This window comes from Haplochromis burtoni, unplaced genomic scaffold (genome assembly GCF_018398535.1).
Source record: "Haplochromis burtoni strain Fernald_Lab_line unplaced genomic scaffold, NCSU_Asbu1 Contig_56, whole genome shotgun sequence".
Taxonomy (NCBI): domain Eukaryota; kingdom Metazoa; phylum Chordata; class Actinopteri; order Cichliformes; family Cichlidae; genus Haplochromis; species Haplochromis burtoni.
Window position 1 is genome coordinate 1,834,410 of NW_024582417.1, and position 19,582 is coordinate 1,853,991.

The 19,582-nt window shown below is 41.4% G+C and overlaps 1 protein-coding gene across 4 annotated transcripts in view; it reads left to right on the top strand.

Annotated features, from left to right (window-relative positions):
- Nucleotides 1–603: 603 nt before the first annotated feature.
- lrch2 (leucine-rich repeats and calponin homology (CH) domain containing 2) overlaps nt 604–19,582 on the top strand; it is a 35,493-nt gene continuing 16,514 nt past the window's right edge. For 3 of the 4 annotated variants that reach the window (XR_006054409.1, XM_042220868.1, XM_042220870.1), the window contains exons 1-15: nt 604–985; nt 9,992–10,136; nt 10,393–10,519; nt 11,267–11,372; nt 12,485–12,621; nt 12,827–12,957; nt 13,121–13,208; nt 14,326–14,422; nt 14,548–14,645; nt 14,778–14,845; nt 15,830–15,934; nt 16,633–16,701; nt 16,974–17,036; nt 18,488–18,536; nt 18,701–18,841. Coding sequence is in view for 3 of the 4 variants with exons in the window: in XM_042220868.1 (XP_042076802.1) it covers nt 751–985; nt 9,992–10,136; nt 10,393–10,519; nt 11,267–11,372; nt 12,485–12,621; nt 12,827–12,957; nt 13,121–13,208; nt 14,326–14,422; nt 14,548–14,645; nt 14,778–14,845; nt 15,830–15,934; nt 16,633–16,701; nt 16,974–17,036; nt 18,488–18,536; nt 18,701–18,841 (1,659 nt within the window). In the remaining variant the exon portion in view is untranslated. The remainder of the gene's footprint in view (nt 986–9,991; nt 10,137–10,392; nt 10,520–11,266; nt 11,373–12,484; nt 12,622–12,826; nt 12,958–13,120; nt 13,209–14,325; nt 14,423–14,547; nt 14,646–14,777; nt 14,846–15,829; nt 15,935–16,632; nt 16,702–16,973; nt 17,037–18,487; nt 18,537–18,700; nt 18,842–19,582) is intronic. The other variant, XM_042220869.1, reaches the window with a different exon arrangement.

Sequence of the window (19,582 nt, forward strand, 5' to 3'; positions counted from 1 at the left end):
TAGATAGATAGATAGATAGATAGATAGATAGATAGATAGATAGATAGATAGATAGATAGATAGATAGATAGATAGATAGATAGATAGATAGATAGATGTAATTAGCAGAGCTCAGAGAGGGCACATGAGGGTTGTTTTGGATAGCCTTCAGTTTACTTTAGCACCATTCTGTGACATTACTGGGATAGTGGAATGCCCCATTAGGACCCGGGTATGATGGTGGAGAAGTTTTCACAATGACTGAAGAGGATAATTATTTGACTCACTGTTCAGACAACCAGGAGCAGTAAAGCAGTAAATGATTAGTGATATCCAGTGAATGTGATGAGAGCTGTACTATAGAAACATGTTAGATTATATATGTTTTATTTCAATGTTATAATAAACCTTTATACGCTAAACATTTTTTTAAATAACTATCTACAGTGCACCAATTAATGTGCTATGCTTGTGCCCCCTGTGTCATTCTGGGTCTCCTGTTAAAAGGTGTTTATTACCAGATGGAGAGAAAAAAGGGTTAAAAGCCCAAAATGGCCACCATATCCCCTCATCATCATCATCATCATCACCAGCAGCAGCAGTAGTAGCAGCAGCAGCACCAATACCTCAGAAGCCCATCCCCTAGCGTCCGTGCTGGGAATGTACCGTGTATGCGCATGGGCGGAGAAACTGCCGCTGTGCGCTGTTATTATTGTAAGAGTAATTTCTTTTTTTTCTTTTTCTTTTCTTTTTTTCTTTTTCTTTTAAAAAATGGCGTCCAGTCAGGGAGGCGTGGGAGCTGTCACCGCTCTACAAAGCCATCACTATCCCACCGGACCTCACTGGAGCCCGGGCATCACACCGTTCCAGCAGCAGCACCACACGGCCCGAAGCCTGGACCGGGCTCTGGAGGATGCCGTGTGCTCGGGGATACTGAACCTGAGCGGCAGGAAGCTGAGGGAGTACCCGGGGATGAGCTACGATCTCACCGATACAACACAAGCAGGTGGGTTGGTGTGCACGCGTGAGGACTACAGGAAACAAAACGTAAACCAACAAAAAACAGAAAACGCGTACTCGTGGATGAATGCAGCATGTCCGCATTGTGCATGGATTTTATCTCGATTTTGTGGATAAAGGCGCAATAACGTGTAGGATTATGATAACGTGACATGATTTATAGGAGTATATCGTGTACTCCGCGGACTTCTGTAAATGCACATTTGCTACATCCTGCTTGTAATTACTGTCCACCGGGGCTCGTATATCTGTAGTTTAGTGCGCTGTTGTGTTGGTCGACGCCAGTAGCTTTCAGGCCCCCCCCCCGCCCCCCGAGACACATGAATGAGACGGCAGGCGCACCCAAGTAGGTGCTGTGCAGTGGTTTGCACACCAAGCTGCAGCTGATTCGGCACGGCGCAGCTGGAGCACTACACGAATGAAGCCTGCGGCAACGAAGAGTGTGATTCTTGCTCAATGAATATCATTTGTGATGAACATGTGGCACACACACACGCGCGCGGCTTTTTTCATATTCGGCACGATCAGACAAAAGATGCAGGGTACTTGCTGGCAGCCTCACGCCCCTTTGGTTGCTTGGCTGTATATGCCCATATAGTGTAGCTTGTAATGTACCAGACAGGAGGAAGACACGGGTTTACTTTTGGTTTCACGTGTAGGCTGATTCCTGTTTTAACCCATGTCTTTATTGGGCGATCTTTTTCTGGGTCACCCTTAACCGTAGTTAGTGGGCCAGTATTAGTGTCACGTTTTTCAGCAGTCTGTGTTATCAGTGTGAGGTCATACATACATAAGTTTTATTGGGAATGGCCTGACTTCAGTGGCTGTGCGTTTAATTAGGGTAGACATACATATATTCATCTTTTTGCACACATTTGGTAATTTTGGTAAGACTGGCTTGCTATTTATCATTTCCAAGCATTAACATGAGCATGTGGAAGATGCCAAATCTCAGAAATGATAGACTCCTCCTCTGATGTGTCCATAGACCATCTGGTGTTAATCTGTCATCATGTGCAGCTCTTACCCTTACCCGTACCCCCAGGGTGTTAAAATTTTCTACTCCAAGATTTCAGAACCTCTTCACATCTAGACAGTCTTCTTTGAGCACACCTGAAAGTGACTTGTTTAATTACTGAATCAAAAATAAAGCAAAAAGCACGATATGCACAGAGCTCCAGCCACTGAAAATCATTTGTGGGCTTGGTAGGAGGTGAAAGGTTTGCTGAACAAGCAGACATGTCTTCCAGTACTAAGCTATAATCCAACTATTTTCTTACATGCTGCTCTGCTGTTCTTAGTCGTTAGTAATCGTTTTGTGAGTGGGCTTGTCCACCCAGATCTATGGAAATTTGCTCATTTGATAGTCATATGTGCTAATTCTCCAGAATAAACAGGACTTATAACAATACACACCATAATAACCCAGAGGAGCTCAGGGCCTTTTTGTTTTACACAGATTGCCAGTCATGTTTCGTGACAAACCGCAAAACAGGAAGTTTGGGGTGAACTATTTACAGACTGTTAGGCCGTCTTTGTAATGATCTGCTCTTCTACTAGTCAGCTTTGCTCCATTGAACTTCAGTCAAAACATCTGCCAAGAGTTTTATTTATTTATTTATTTGCGTTTTAAATTTAGAAACAGCTTCTGTTATCTGGAGTGCTCATTATAACAGCGATGATAACTCGAAGAGGTGGGAAGGTTTATATTTCTGTGCCAGTGCAATTCAGGTGCTGTAAATGCTGCACGCCTCGCGCTTGTATCTCACGCCTTCATTTCACTCTGTCAAATTAAAGGTGTGCCAGAAGGGAAGTGTCACTTTCAGATGTGCGAAGAGAGATCAACACCTCACGGCGCTATCCTTTACATCAATTGCAATCTCTGCTGCAAATAGAAACTGTGTCATTTTTGCTGGCTCAGTCAAAATCAGATGCAATTTAAAGTTAACTTTAATGCATCTTTTCTTATAAGTCTTTGCTGCAGCTTTCAGTCCTCACTGAACAGTGCCAGCTCTGTAAACTAAGACCCAGCTTGTTAAGCTACATTATTTGTTACACCTGAAAACTGAAAAGCGTTTAAAAAAAGAAGAAGTGGCTCTTGATATGTCTCGTGATAAGCTATTTCGATAACATCGCATTGCTGCTCTTAGAAAGCGAACGGATTCATCTGACGGCTAAGCAGCAACCAAAAAGGGAGCGGACATCACACGAGAGTGTCCGTTTGCAGTGTGCTGCTGCTAGTTTGTCTCCAGTCGGGTTGTTTTCCCACAGGGAAAGCGCTGAGAATGCTGCCCCGAACTTGTGTAGAAGTGCATGCGGGTTAGTGCATCTATCTGGTTCATAACCCCAGCATGCCTCTACCTGCCATTACCCCACCGCCGCGAGGTGCCTTCACCGTACCTTCACAGGTGTGCGTTATTGTCAGATATTCAGCCAAGTTTACACCAGCTGTTTCTGTGACTTCTCAGGAAAAATGCTAATAAAGACATTTCACATTGGGATTTCTTGGAGACCATGATGACTCATTTATGGTATAATCAACAATACATGCATTAGATTTAGTGTGTGGTTTTATCTTCCATTTTTAATGGCTGTGCCACAATTGAAGATTGCACCTAATCTGTCATCACACTATAAACACTTCACTGTCTGGCTAATTACTCCGTCATCCACTAATAGTTTGATCTAATATTTAATGGCCAAAATGAAGAGGTAAGCGAGTAATGCAGTTTTTGTCACAAAAAGAGATAATTTGACAGCCAAGAACAAACCAAAAATAATAATAATAATGGATTGGATTTATATAGCACTTTTCAAGGCACCCAAAGCGCTTTACAATACCACTATTCATTCACACAAAAAGCCCACTAAGATACCGGAAGTCCTTGAAACAGGGGGCCAAAATGCAACTTGGGCATTCTTTATTCGATTTTGTGGGACTTTGTGTGCACAGTAAATCTCACAAGGTGCTGCTGCATTCCTTATAAGTTAAACTCTTCAAGGACGGCCTCCACAAGTATCAAGCAAACATTCTCTGCCTTAATAATCAACCAGTGTAAATACTGAAAGCGCCACAGCTCATTAAAGTTCAAGCAGGCTGACGCCCCCCAAAGGCTGCTCATTCTCTGTGCTCTGTTAAATCAAACATCCTCTGTCTCTCCTGAAAGCCTGTGCAGAAAAGCAAGCGCTTTGGGCAACAGAGTCGTCCCATAATTATGTCTTATATATGAGACACAACATAAAATTTTCCTTTAAATCCCTTTTTGAGAAAATTGTTAGTGTCCTTTAGTTGAAGGTAGTCTTTGAAAAATATCAGAGATAAAGGCCTTTACTCACCCACGCCTAGACTGGCTTATAGACGCAGGCCTGTATATTAATGATGCCACTGTTAAACATTTAGACTTGAATGTAAAATGATCAGAAAATGAAACGGTGGTCTCTAATTGATTCTTTTCTGTGAAGCAACAGCTTAAAAAGCACTGGAGTTACAAACACGTTCAACAGAAGTAACATTCACATTTTAAAAAGGCACCAAGGACATGTTCACAGAATTTTTCTTTTAGTTCGCAGCTAGGCTTTATCTGCGTGGCGTATGTGCGTGACAAAAAGCTCAACAAATGAAGGTATAACCACAGTAAATTAGAAATGTGTGTGTCATATAACAGAGTGTGACTATTTTAGTGTCGTCTCAAAGTAGGATGTGTTAGAATTTAACAGGAACAATGTGGCATGACTGAATTTTCCAATCAGACATTTGTAGTGTCCAAATTTGTGTAGTGTGACACAACCAGAGTGTCTGCTTCTTCATTTAAAAATAGGAACATGAATCAAATGCTTGACATGTGATTTAATTTCATTCAATTAATTTCTGGTGTAATAGACTCAGTGAAAAATTAATGTTGGGGTTAATATCTTAGGCGCTAAATGTATAATAAATAGTTTGAACAAAAATCAAATACTATTATATGTCTGAAAAGCCTATGATCATAGAATAGAATAGAATAGAATAGCCCTTTACTGTAAATAAAAATAGTAAGGCAGCAGGAATAACTAACAAACAGGAGAAATATATACAAAACAAGGGAAAGGCACACATTACAGATCAGGTTGCAAAGGACTTGGTCTGAGTAGAGTCCTTGTGAGTGGCCTGAGTGATGAGGGTTACTAAGACCATGGCTCAGATTGGTAGGTGGGTGGACAGGGATGCGGTGTAGGGGGATAGTGTTTGTTTACAGACCAAATGGTCCAGGGAAAGAAGCCGTTTCTGCACATCTATAGTATCTATATCTATATTAATGTTTTTGAATATTAATGTGTCTGTGTGTCTGTCAACACCGGGTGCTGCTGAAGCATGTCTCTGCCCAATCCTGAAGCATCTGGATTGGGCAGAGATCAAAGGATGCGGTTCATGGATCAATTGGACCGCGTTAGTGCCTGACGGTGATTACAAGCTCTCACGGACAACCCCTGCACAGTAGCTGAACAAACGCAGCTGATCAAGAGACTACCCGATCTCTAAGGCCAAATCTCACAAAGAGCACTCTGCACGGTCCAACCCGCAGCACCGGACCACACCCAAATCCTGACAGCCATAGTGGCTGTGGCACATCTGCTGCAGGGTGAAAATTAATTAACCCCAATTAATCATCTCCTTGACATGCACCTTCCATGTTTTCATTAAACTGAATCCTGCAGCATTATTGACAGAATACAGTAAATAGAGTATGATGGGCTCATTTTCCTGCAGCTTAGAGACAAATAACTTAGTGATAACAAGCTGAATTTCTAAATAGCAACTTAAAGCTATTTTTATCCTCTCTTCAAAATCAGTCTCTTGCTGATCAGAGACTCACTGCTTGCTCCAGAAGAAAGCAATTAGTATTCATTTTGCTGTGTCACGGAAGGACATATCCAAGCAGCATCTGCACTACGAACACAAATGAATAGATTGATGGTGCCGTGGAGCCTTGGTGGAGTGCTTCTCTGCCTGGCGGGCCTTGTTCTGTGGGAGCTTGAGGCTGCAAGCAGGTGGATTAAAGACCCACTGTGCGCTGCAGATGGTGCGTGGCCTAGGTTGGAGGAGGGAAAAGTGGGAAAAGATAGACAGGCATATAAAGCCTGTCTCCACCTACCCCCCAGCTCCCCCATCACCCAGATGATTCAACTACTAACACAGAATACCCAGTTGTGGGACCAGATTAGGGTGTGGAGGGAGATGGGGGAATTGACTATATGCAGCTGGGTTACAGCATCAAGGTCCAAGCCTGAGGGAGAGGCAGAGTTTAGTCTTAATGGAAAGCGTGTATACCTTGTGACCTCAGCTTTAGTCTTTCCCCATGTGGTAATTTCTGCTTCCCTTAACCCTTTGGCTTCTTTTCCCTTTGTGCTGCTGACTGTGTCATAGTCTGCTTCTCACTTCTGCTTACTGACTGCTGTCAGAGCCCATAGACAACTACACAGTCAGAGCCTATCTGTGGAAACCTGCTTGAGCTTTAAATCCATATTATCTGACCTTAGTTTCCTATAACCACTGTCTGGACGTTTGGTCATTTTAACTGACTAGTTTTAGTTTGACTAGTCACTAGTTTTGCTGCAACTAGTGGCACTTTTGTTTAAATGCTATTGTGAGAAGCCACATTAGGGATCACACTAGTAGCACCAGAAAGCCAATCTGCTTTCATGTATTAGTGGTATGTATGTAATAAATGCAACTTTCTCTTTTCCCTGGTATTAATTAACAAACAACAAAAACAAGAATTATCCCTCCAGACAATAACTTCTGCAATCAAATGTCCGACAAGTAGTGATAATGACTAAGATCACGGAGGACACTGACATCTGATATAAAGGATATGGAACAAATATCTAGTTTATTATTGATTCTTCAGTTTGTCTGATTCTTCAGGCGGTTTTGTTCTCCTCAAACTGTCTTGTAATCTGACCGAATGGGGCGAAAGGTTCAACATATAGTATGTAATGTTAAAATGCAGGTAAATCAGGCCATTTCAATACAATTCGGGTCAGTTTCTTTTCATAGCTGATAACAACCTTCAGTAAAAGTAGAGAAGGTGTTACATTGCACTGGGGATGAATGAATAAAGGCCTTACTTCCCATATTTAAATACTAGATACGATATCCTTCATACTAAACAGTAACATTTAATAGCAGGTAAGTGAATTTAGTTTCATTAAAACCTTTATACTGTAGCTCAGTTGTTTAATAAATAGTGGTGCCTATATGTAATTTCACATAATGAGGGGATGGAGGCGCAGCAGTGTTTGGTTTTCCCAAGCAAAGGATAGCGCACTTTGGTTATGTGGGACAGAATAATTGAAAGCCTTCTGTTTATCTGGAGCTCCGCAGCAGCAGCTCCTCACTCTAATTATCTTGTCACCCAGAGATAATTCACAAGACAAGATTGTTCACGCGTGCACGCACACGCACACTGACACAGACACGCACGGCTCAGGAGGGAGAGCGGGTTGTTCACTAACCCCCTGCTACTCTCCTCATGTTGAAATGTCCTTGCCACGATACTGAACCCTTACACCAAACCCTGGTGTATTATCCGTGTGTGAGCATGTGCACAGTAGAAAAACAGAGTTGTAAGACTCAGGTTGCGGTGTAAGGTGCTTTTAGAAAAGTGATGTGCCAATGTGTCCACATTCTCAAAGAATTTAAAGGACATTAACTTGACTTACTGTCAATTTCCTCTGATCTAAACTTCTATTTGCCCAACCTTTAAAAAGGCATTAATCTTAGTAGGTAGTGATTTATGTTACTTTGTAGCAGACATCCTCATAATGTAACTGTGTTAACAGATTTAGGTTAGTGAAACACGAGTAGAATACCAACAGCACACACGCAGACACGTACACACATAATTTATAGGCACTGAATCAATAAGTGTTTGACGGGGAATTCAGTGCAGTGCAAGGTAACCTTACAAGTATCCTTGTGTTTCTGGTTAAAGTGCACGGGGTCAGTGATTATTTAAGCGGAAATGTGGGCACGATCTAAAGACCTTTAAAAGAAAATAAAGAGTTAAGCTATGCTTCAATTGATCACAGGGCATATTTACATTTTGTTGGCAGGTAGCAGTGAAATTTAATCGTTATGTTTCTGTGGATGAACCTTCCTGTTTTCCTCTTGCAACATAGGTTGAAGACTGAGCCTCAAAGACCATCAGCAGTATATAGGATAAACATTATTTAATATGACTTTCCAAAGTAAGTATTTGGAATACATGTGGAAATTCTGAATGCTGGCTGAGGACAGATATCTGCATAATGAGCTTAAGCATCTGTATCTGTATGCTTCCTTTATTTGACGTTGTTGGGATGAATTCTAAATATTTCATTACAGCAGGCAGATAAAAATGGGGGGTGGATGCAGAGATTACATTCATGTTCCTGTTGCAGAACAAAAGCACATGCATGTAGCTCATTAATGCATGGCTATGATTTTTTTTTAGCAAACTGCCTTCAGCGGTTAAACAGAGCGTGTCCTCAGCCAGCATTCAGAATTTCCACATGTATTCCAAATACTTACTTTGGAAAGTCATATTAAATAATGTTTATCCTATATACTGCTGATGGTCTTTGAGGCTCAGTCTTCAACCTATGTTGCAAGAGGAAAACAGGAAGGTTCATCCACTGAAACATGACGATTAAATTTCACTGCTACCTGCCAACAAAATGTAAATATGCCCTGTGATCAATTGAAGCATAGCTTAACTCTTTATTTTCTTTTAAACAGAGCGTGTTTAACCGCTACTTCTGCTGTCGCTTTGTCGTTTACACAAAATATCTTGAACGAAAGGCCTCGTCTGATTCGGTCGACATAAAAATGGTAAAATTGACCTCATTTGTTTGTACAGATATGTTTGGCAAACACGAAAGTGTCCTACTTATCAAATCTGTGTGCTAAACATTCATCTTCTGCCAATTTAGAAGCTAACTTCAGTGTTATCAGGCGACACAACAGACAGCTTGACAAGTTTAGGAGAATTTGTCACATTAGCTGTACTGTCAACAGTTGTTATTGCCATTTGTGGTTACCAGAAGGTGACTCATACTCATTTTCCTTTCTAGCCACACCTTGAAGTTGGCACCGGGTGTTTTACTGTAGGTGACATGTCGTGACAGGATTGAGATGGGTTGGCATTGAATTTGGCAAGGGACAACAGTGACTCCTAAGACGAATTCCTTGTAACTTTGTTGATATCTTAACTAAGAAATGCATGCAAAACTCTTAACATTAAACTGTTGGCGTGGGTTTTAATATGAGTGAAGGTGAACTAAGCTCTTAAACATGAAAAACAATTTAGCCATTGTGATATGCTGCCATGCTATTATAGCCTTAACAGTTGATAGTATGGTTGTTTACTCTGGTATTGTTCTATTATATATCATAACATGATTGCAAATATGTTGAATTTGTATAAAAAGACTTATTTCAGTTAAATGCAATCATAGAACTCATTCACTTTTGACCGTTCTTTTAATAAAAAGAGATAAATCCTATAAAGGATCCTAAATAAATTATTCTGTGCCTCAGCAAACCTGATTCTTCTCTTCAAAAAGTAACCCAGAAAAAAAATTATGGTTATTTTATTTTGTTGTTAACTTGTCTTTCAAAAAAAAAACCCGACAGATGTAGGATGAGTTCCAACACTCTCCACTCATTCATACAAATCTAAAGCCATTAACGTGCCACTCCCAGTGAGATCGATGCTGGAAATACTGACGTATGACCCCGCCGGCAGCACTCAAACCTATAAAGCCCAAGACTCTGGTGTAATATTAGACCGACGTTCGATGAAGAGCTACGTTTCCTACTGCTCTGTCACAGATATGTATTGATCAGTGTTTCGAGGCTTTGGGAATGGCTTCTTGTGCAAAAAGCACACATAACTGATGTTAAAGGGTTATAATGAGTTTGTCACCAGTGTGCTTATGCACACAAGTATTCTGTTTCTTCTCCTTGCAGATCTGTCTAAGAATCGTCTCACAGAAATCCCCCCAGAAGTGTGTCTGTTTGCCCCCCTGGAGTCACTCAACCTCTACCACAACTGCATTAAGTGCATCCCAGAAGCTATTATCAATCTGCAGATGCTGACTTATCTGGACATCAGGTGAGCCATTGCTAACACTATACTTTTATTATTGTTTCAGACTCTAATTGAATACAAAAGGAGTGAATGTTGGTATTCAGTTATATGCCAAAAAAGTGCCTGTTCCCCTTTCACCTTACTTACAGGGTGAAAATGCTCACGCGAAAGAGATGTTTCCTCTTTTGCTACAACTCAATTCCCAGTCACCATCGTCTCGGTGTTACACGCTTCTGTATGCTATTTTAAATGCAGGTCATTGTTTTGTCTTTCTCTGCAGCCGAAATCTTCTGACAGTGTTGCCGAAATACCTTTTCAACCTTCCCCTGAAGGTTTTGCTTGTGAGCAACAACAAGCTTGTGTCCATCCCTGAAGAGATTGGCAAGGCCAAAGACTTAATGGAACTGGTGAGCAGCCTGTATACATCAGCCTTTGTATACAGTACAGAGCTTGAGGCACATACACCAGTGTTCTGTCTACACATAACAGAAAACTTAGCAAAGAATCGATTTTAAATTGTGTCTTTAGGCACTTTTTAACTAGCAGCCTGTCACAAAAACACAATCGTTTGTTCCAATTCATTTAGTTGAATCTATAAGAAAATGCCAGATAACACAGTTCAATAGACATAAAATTGTATTTTTACACCAACAAGGTGATTCCCAATAAGCTATTAGCCAAGAACTTGACATATCTCAGCATGGTGTGCAGTATGTTCTTAAAAACTGGACAAAGTGATGACAAAAGAAAATGTGACAGGCCTGAAAGACTACCTGCAGCAGTGCGAGATGATCATGACAGAGAAGAGAACAAAAGATCCAACCTAAAGAAGAGCTTTTATTGTCCTTCAAGAAGCCTGGAGAACTATGCCTTAGGACTGCTTAAAGAAATGACAAGAAAGCTGCCTTAAGAGAGTTCAGGCTGTGGTGAAGAATAAAGGTGGTCATACTAAATATGGACTTCCAAGCTCAATAGATTTGTACAAACTCTGCCTTTGCCTTTTATGCTATATTTCTATGTTCTTTGCATGTCTCAGTAAGTTGCTGCACCCATTTCCCATTTTTCTATATGTATGTGTGTGTGAGAGGTGAGAGAGTGAACGCTAATAATTCCGTTTCTCACTCTTTGCCTCCCCCTGCTGGGTTGGATTTCAGGACGTGAGCTCAAACGAGATCCAGGCGCTGCCTGCTCAAGTTGGAAAGCTTCAAGCCTTGAGAGAACTCAACATCAGGAAGAATAGTCTTCACATGCTGCCTGATGGTAAATCCATCACTCATGAAGCTCTCTGTGTGTTTCTTTCACTTGAGACGCATTGATTGCGCATCACTGAGACATTTTGGCATCTATGCCAGACTTTCGCAGCCAAGAGATACAACTGTGCTTTTTATGTTTTGTGTTGCCTGTCTTGTTACTGTTGGCACAGATAAACATAGCAGAAGGCAACTTAATAAATTATAGTAATATATGTCTGAATAACTAAGGATACCTGAATTGACAAGCCCAACTCTAGCAATTCCTACGTGTGGCACATAAATCCATGCAGTCTGCTGTTGTCTAACACAGCGGTCCCCAACCCCTGGGCCGTGGACCGGTACCGGTCCGTGGCTTTTTTAGTACCAGGCCAGGAGAGTTAAAGATCGGGTGTGAAATTTATGGTTTTGAGGGTTTTTATTGTTTTTTTATCGTTATTTTTTAATCGTTTTTATTGTTGACTTGGTTTCCGTGGGTCTTTTCCCGTGTGTTATGAATAAATCTGTACCGGTACTGGTTTTATTTTGTTGTATATATCCACGACACCTTAAAGGCCGGTCCGTGAAAATATTGTCGAACATAAACCGGTCTAACAGATTAATAATATTTATAAAATTCTGTATAAAAAATCACGTGTTCAACACAATGAACTAAAAAAATCCCCTTAAAAGCAGTTAGAGATACTTTTACCCATATTTCTACATGCCCTTAAAGTAAGAACCATAGCAAAATATTGCCATTAATTTTGAAGGATGAAATGCATTTTAATCACAAGTCAAGTTAACCCCTTTTTACATTAAAGTACCTTTGAAAAGCTTAACATTAGAACCTCTGCCATAGATGGATGGAAAGAGTACATTACGACAAACAGAGCAATTGAAAAAAAATGTGTAATAACATATTTATAGATACAGATATGACCAGATATGATCTTTTTTTATTTGCTGAATTATTGTGGTTGCTTCAGGGTTAAGATAAGAGCCCAAAAACAAGAACTTGACTCTGTTTTAATGATGTTGTTAAACTATTTTTATAAGATCTACCCTAACAGCACATACAAATTTCTGATGATTGTGCAGTCGAAGCAGTGCACATCAGTTTCTTGTTATTTGTATTTTCAGAGTTGGCTGACCTGCCTCTCATCCGACTTGACTTCTCCTGCAATAAGATCACAGAGATTCCTCCAGCCTACAGGAAGCTGAGGCAACTGCAGCACATCATCCTAGACAACAACCCTATGCAGTCTCCACCGGCACAGGTATGAGGATTTGCTTTATGGTGGTGCTTTTGCCCATATGTGGCAACAGATGTACATAACAATTGGAGATTTATGGATTTTTTTCAAAAAAAAATAGTGGTTGTTTTTGTACATCTAACCCATCCACCCGCGTGGATTTCCTTGTAGTTCCCTCTGTAGTGGTTGGAGTGACTTCAAGAACACATTTTGTGTTTATCTATTTCAGATTTGTCTTAAAGGCAAAGTGCACATATTTAAGTACCTGAACATGCAGGCTTGTAGGATGGATAAGAAACCAGACACCCTGGACCTCCCCTCTCTTGGCAAGCGTTGCCTACCGCAACCACTAACAGATAGGTGCTGACAGATTTACTAACTTACTTGCAACCATCATCAAGTATATCATTATATCATAATGCATCTATTTATCACTTCTATTCTGTTAAAAACACCATGCATTGCATTTCTGCTATCTAATCATTTAATGCTGTCTAATTTACGTCATTTTGCACAATTTCAGCATGGAAGATTTTTACCCAAGTAAGAACCACGGTCCTGACTCTGGAATTGGTAGTGACAATGGTGACAAGAGGCTGTCTACAACAGAGGTGAGAGTCCAAACAAGTGTCACACATGTGACATCACTCACTAACTTGTGCCTTCCTGTTTTGGAGCCTCGAGCTGAGCTATATTTTTCTGAAACCAGATCTCATCAGTGATGGGTGGATTTGAAAGCTCAAACAGACTTATATATTAGGGAGTTGTCACTCCTAGGTGAGCCACGCCCCAGAAAGTAGAATACAATTTTATTTTCTCTTGTGTGAGAAAATAAATACATTTTACTACTTAAGAAAGAGCACATATTGAGATATATAACTATGAAAGGGTAACCCGTATCATTTTCTTGATATAATATGAGCTGTTTTTATAGGTGGTCGACTTGTTAATCACACTAAATCTAAGGAGTGGAAAGAGCGTTAGGCTTTGGTAGTAGCACTCATGCAGGTGCACAGAAAGGAAGCAGCTTGGCCCCTTTATCATTTGCCACGATAAAGGGGCTGTTGTTTAAAAAAAAAAATACAGACAGAAGTAAATGTTAGCACACTTGGTAAAACAACATAAATATCTGACTAGACAAACTGGCAAGATGTGACCTGCAGGGCACTGTTGGATAATGGAAAGCAAATGTGCAGGGAGGTTGGTTGTCAGCAGCAACACGTGAAGCTTTGTGAAGGTGGCAGAAATCCAAATGGAAAAATACTGATGTGACAGTAGAAGGTGGAAATGTGCAGCTCTGAATAACCTATTTAAAGGACTTCCCTCCAAAACTTGAGTAGCCTCCCTTATGCCTGTAAGCTATAGCACTGCAAAACACTGTGTGAGCTCATTGTTGTGACAGGAGAATAACCGACGAGACCCAAACCAGTATAAGAGACAATGATACTTTCAGAAGGATGTCTGGATACATGCAAAGAACTACAAATGCAACTCAAAAGATCATTAATGGAGGAACTGAATATATACATAATATATCTGCTCATTAAAGTTGCTTAGTAAGGCTGTAAACGTGACTTGGCAAATGCTACAGTCACGTGTTGCAGGTGTGGTTTTTTTCCCTTTTAATCCCGTTCCATTTAAATAACCAAAATAGCAACAGTAATAATTCAGGTGAATTGATTGCATTTGAAACTTGACTTCCCATTCCTCTGTTTTCCTCTCCTTCAGCCTTCAGACGATGACACCGTCAGCCTGCACTCTCAAGTTTCAGAGACAGCCCGTGCCGACGCCCTGTCACTCCTCTCCAAAATGGACTCTTGCAAAGGTTACCGAAAATAAGTATCACATATTCCCTTTGAAAGCAATAACAGAGACACGGGGTTGTTGAATAAAGTGCCTAAAAATGTGACAGTTCATGTGATGAACGCGGATGCTTCCTCCCTCTATCAGATCAGGATCTCTATGACTTTATAGAGCCCAACCCGGACGAGGATCCTGCTCTGTCAGAGTGCAATGGGCAGCAAAGCAGTCATGTGTCTTGTATAAAGGTATGAATTCATCAATCAGTCTAGAAAACCGAGAAGAATGTGGGAAATCTTTTGAAGACACGTTGGGAGAGAATATCTATCTCTGTGTGCTTGGTCCCGTGACGTGACGTGATGTCCCTGTGTGCGTTCCAGGAACTGGAGAAAGTTCTTAACATGTCTCACCAAAGCAAAGATAAAGACAGCTGGAAAGAGGAGTCAGGGTGAGTTTTTTTTTGTGTGTGCAATGCTGTTACTTTCCACCATCCCCCGGACTTTTTAGGGTAACGTAACCGCTCGCTGGAAGGTGAGCTGGCACAGGTTGTGCTAATTGCTACCCAAATCAGATCCAGACAGACCAAAAGAGCAAAATTTGTTTTCGGGAAGCAAGCCCGGTGATGAGGTTAGGCATATGGAGAGTGGACAGCCAAGATGTTGGGCTCAGTGTGCCCCAAGGCTAGCGGGTTGAAAGAAAAACCTGAATCAGAAATATCCAATAAAAGACATGAAAACACCAGGAGTGGTTAGCCTTAGCGTGACTGCCACACTGCTCACCCGCTCTAATGAGAAGTGAGTGGGAAGACCTAGGTATTTATACTGGAGCCAAGGAGTGGTTAATACAGACCAGGTGTGCCACTCCAGCAATTTACAAGAACCAGAGGAAACCATGCGCAGAAAGAGCGAGGGGGCATGAGAGAACAGAAAAAAAACTTTCACTTTGTTTCTTATCGCAAGTGGCGGCCAGACTGGTGTTTGGTTTGGCAGAGCTTTTAGCACACACAAAAAGACATTTTGTATTATTTATTTTTTTTGTGCATGTACTACCAAGGAGATCTCTTTGGAAATGACGCGTTAGGTGATGACACAGTTTGATGGCTTTCTACCGAATTGCATTGACATTCACATCAATCAGCGACTTCGATGATGAGTGGTGCCAGCAGGTTTCCCCCTTTAATCATCTGCATGTCTCAGCCTGAAACCAAAGACAAACATAATAGGTTAACTGGGGATTCCACACGTGTCTGTAAATGTGCTGGCCCTGCGACACACTGATGACCAGTCTTGGGAGGGGGTGGGCAAACTTTGCCCTGTGGCAGCTGGGATAAGCTGAATTGGATATGAAGAAAATAATAAATGGATGTGTGCCCACACCTAGATATATCTCTAATTAATCACTTGATAGTAATTTTGTTCCTCACCTTTCCCAGTTCTGATAAGGAGCAGCTAGCTGAGGAAGAGGACGATGAGCTGAAGGAAGTGCTTGACCTGAGGAAGATTGCTGTCCAGCTTCTGCAGCAGGAGCAGCAGAACAGGTGTGTGGCCCTCACGTCTACTCTCGTAACATAACAGTAGCTGTGTGGTACCTCAGCGTTTGCTTAGCTGCTTAAATCCGTGTTGTTCATGTAACATCTTTCTGCAGTTAGCCTAACAGCGATTTCTCCCTGCAAGCCTATAATACCAACAGCATTACTAAATCCGCTTAAAGTCCTCATTAATCTATTCCTTTCTAACAATTTTCTGTATAGGAAAGCATTACAAAGTAGGCTTACATCATGAGCTTTTAAAAGAAACACAGTTGTTTTAAAAACTTTCCAAAGTCGTTGAGCGTGACTTTTAAAACAAAGCAGCATTACTGCCTAAGCTTCATCAGTTTGATGCCAGCGTTTTGCAAAGTAGTCATAAAAAATGTGCCGTGACTAATACATGCCCCGCTGTATAGAAATTTTAAGTAATAGTCCTGTAAGTGGTTTGACAGAGCAAACAGACAGGCATCGAAGTCTACATTTCCAGTGAACTGGACAGTTTGGTTTACTCATTGAACAAATCCACTGCGTCAGCATTCCTGCCCAATCTTTTACGCCACATCTCTACCTACTGCACTTTACCGCTTTTGTCTTTGCAAGTCAGACCCATATCAGCTTTACCTGACTTTTTCTTCTCCACTTTTGCCATTTCCTGATCTTCTCCTGTTCCCCCGACTTGCCTACTGCTTGTTTGTGTGGCTTCTTAGACGACGGTCCTTAATTTGCAGAGCCGAAAGTCTAATTCACAGGAGGAGAGTGACCGGCCGGGCACACAGGTAGAGCGATTTTTTTTTTGTCATGGTTTACAGTTTGCTTTTTCAAATTCATTTCATACATACAGGCGTCTTACGAGAATAAAGTAGCAGCTATTTTTGATTCTTTGCACTCACTTCCTGTGACTCAGTGTTTGGTGACTCAGTGTACTGAGGTTTTGGGGTTTTTTTGTGACATGGTCAAAAAATATTTCATGCTCTGCATGTGCAATGTAATCTCAGCCTGTTTGAACAGTTCTTGTGTTCGCCTGTTTGCCGTATATGTCCGTCTGCAGATTCCTCAGTCACTCTGGAAGCTCCGGCAGCAAACCGAGACTCACACCTCAGACCGCTCGCAGGTGAGTTCTGTGCTAGTGCGTCTTCAGCTTCCAAAGAAAACTAGAGAGATGTAACTTTTGTAGATAAAATAACTCACGTTTGCTAAGAAAGCACATTAATACCCACCCCTGCACCTGTCAGTTTGTGTTGATTCTTAAATCCTCTCTGCTTGTTTTTAAAGTACTTCATGGTGTCACTCCAGTACGTTTCACATGCTTACAAGCGTGCGAAGCAGTGTGCCCTCTCGTTCCTCGTGTGCCAATCTGCCATTTGGGGAGGAAACCTTTAGCTTTTATGGACTGCTGATGGAATTTTCTGCTGGTGTCCCTGAGAGAATCTGAAAACGCTAAAATCTTTCAATCTAAACCCACCTCCTTTTTCTGGCATTATCATTCAAAGACTTATTGTGACCTTACTTTTAATTTTTTTTTAAATGTATTTTTAAAAATTCATCATTTATGGGCGATCATGGCTCAAGAGTTGGGAGTTCGCCTTGTAATCGGAAGGTTGCCGGTTCGAGCCCCGGCTTGGACAGTCTCGGTCGTGTGTCCTTGGGCAAGACACTTCACCCGTTGCCTACTGGTGGTGGTCAGAGGGCCCGGTGGCGCCAGTGTCCGGCAGCCTCGCCTCTGTCAGTGCGCCCCAGGGTGGCTGTGGCTACAATGTAGCCTGCCATCACCAGTGTGTGAATGGGTGGATGACTGGATATGTAAAGCGCTTTGGGGTCCTTAGGGACTAGAAAAGCGCTATATAAATACAGGCCATTTACCATTCCATTTTTGGATTGCTCCCAGGGTTACCTGCTTTACTCCTGCGCTACTGATTTCTTTAAAATTTAAATTATTTAGCTTATTTTAAAATTGTGTGTTGTTGCATTTAAATCTTTATGACTTCTTGTCTTATCTGGCAGCTTAAGTGATAGAGTCCTCAGTCTGGGCAGCGTCCACAAGAATCACTACTCCTCACTAATGGGGAGCACTAATCACTAATCAACAGTGTTGCTTAGGATTTAGTGAAACTTGCACACAAAGATCACCTCACGGGTCTTCACCCAAACTGTACTCAAAGTCAGACCGTGCCACTTTATGGGCAGCTGCTTCTCACATTTTTCAAGCTGAACTCAACATGTCCGGGGCCAGTAAACTGCTGCAGACGTGATTTACTAGCTTCCAAAGTGTTGTTCAAGTTAATCACAGGGCAGCTCGGTGGTGTTCTCCAGCAACACTTAGCTGTGAGATATACAGGAGTCTTGCACACAGATTTGTTTGTGAGTAACACAGAGCAGCCAGATTTGTTCTAGAACGCATCAACTTTTCCAAAACGTGACTGGCGGTGTGAGTCATGCACAGTTTGTCTCCCTGTCTCCAAATATTTGTTGACCCTAATCTCTTTTGTTAGTTGCATGTAACATAACTTCATGGTATTTGAATGTCAAACAAAATCTTGTGATGTTATTGTGTTGTTATATCAGTGCCTCTTTAGATGAAGGAAGCAGTGGAGCGTCAGTGCTGAGTGGACAGGTACCAACTTACTTTCTTTAAAGCAAACATACCGTGTTTCATTCACGCCCGGTTTTCCAGGCTTGTGTTTTTTTTCTTGATTGTGCCTCCCATTCTTCTCTGTAAGATGCGCAGAGTTTTATAGAGATTTTCTTTAGATTAATTTTAACTGCTTGTGTTTACAGCCCTCTTCCTCCTGCTCCTTTGATGGCTGTCTGAAGACAGATCAGTCTGATTCAGAGCCAAAGTGGCCTGAGATCCCACCTGTCCTCAATCAGAATGAAGACCGCAGGCGGAACAAGTATCTACGAAAAGATTATCTGAAGGTTGTGCAAATTCCCAGATTCTCACTGCATATTCAGTAATGTCTTTGAAACACATTCTGGATTTGGATGTGTAGAATTTACAGACAAGAGACGAAATTTCTGCCACCAAAAGTTCTCTTGCATGTAGTCTGCTTGTACTCTGTGCTTGCACTTGTACAAAATCCGTCACGTTTCTTTAGGCTTTGGATGAATGCAGGTGATAAACAGTCCCCGTGAAGAACAAAATGTAGTGTCTACATGACCAAAACAAAAAATGCATGCATTCACACACGTATTCATAAACAACTACCAACAGACCAAAACATAATCTTGGCTTGGATTTCTGGAGACTGCTGGAAAGAAAAAACAATGTCTGTCGCTCCCAGATGCTGAGCGAGCAGATGGGCCAGGGACTTTCTAGATTGCATCTACTTGCAGTAGGGCTGTTCAATATAACGATATATATCGGATGACGATATAAAAACGTCTATGTTTCTTTTTACCTATCTTTTGTTTCGTGGTGTCGCAAAATAAACTGTTTACGGCAAAATTTTTTCATCGTTTTGATGGTCACTGTAGTGGCTATATTAATTTCTTAAAGTTCTCTCTTTCTCTTATATTTAATGTAACCACACTACAGACAGACAAGCATTTGTTTTTATGCGTTGTCGTTAGCAACAGCGACGGTAACAGCATCGCGTGTCCGCTTGTTTATGTTCCACATAAACCTTTCACAATAAAGCTCAAGATCCTGTTGAGACT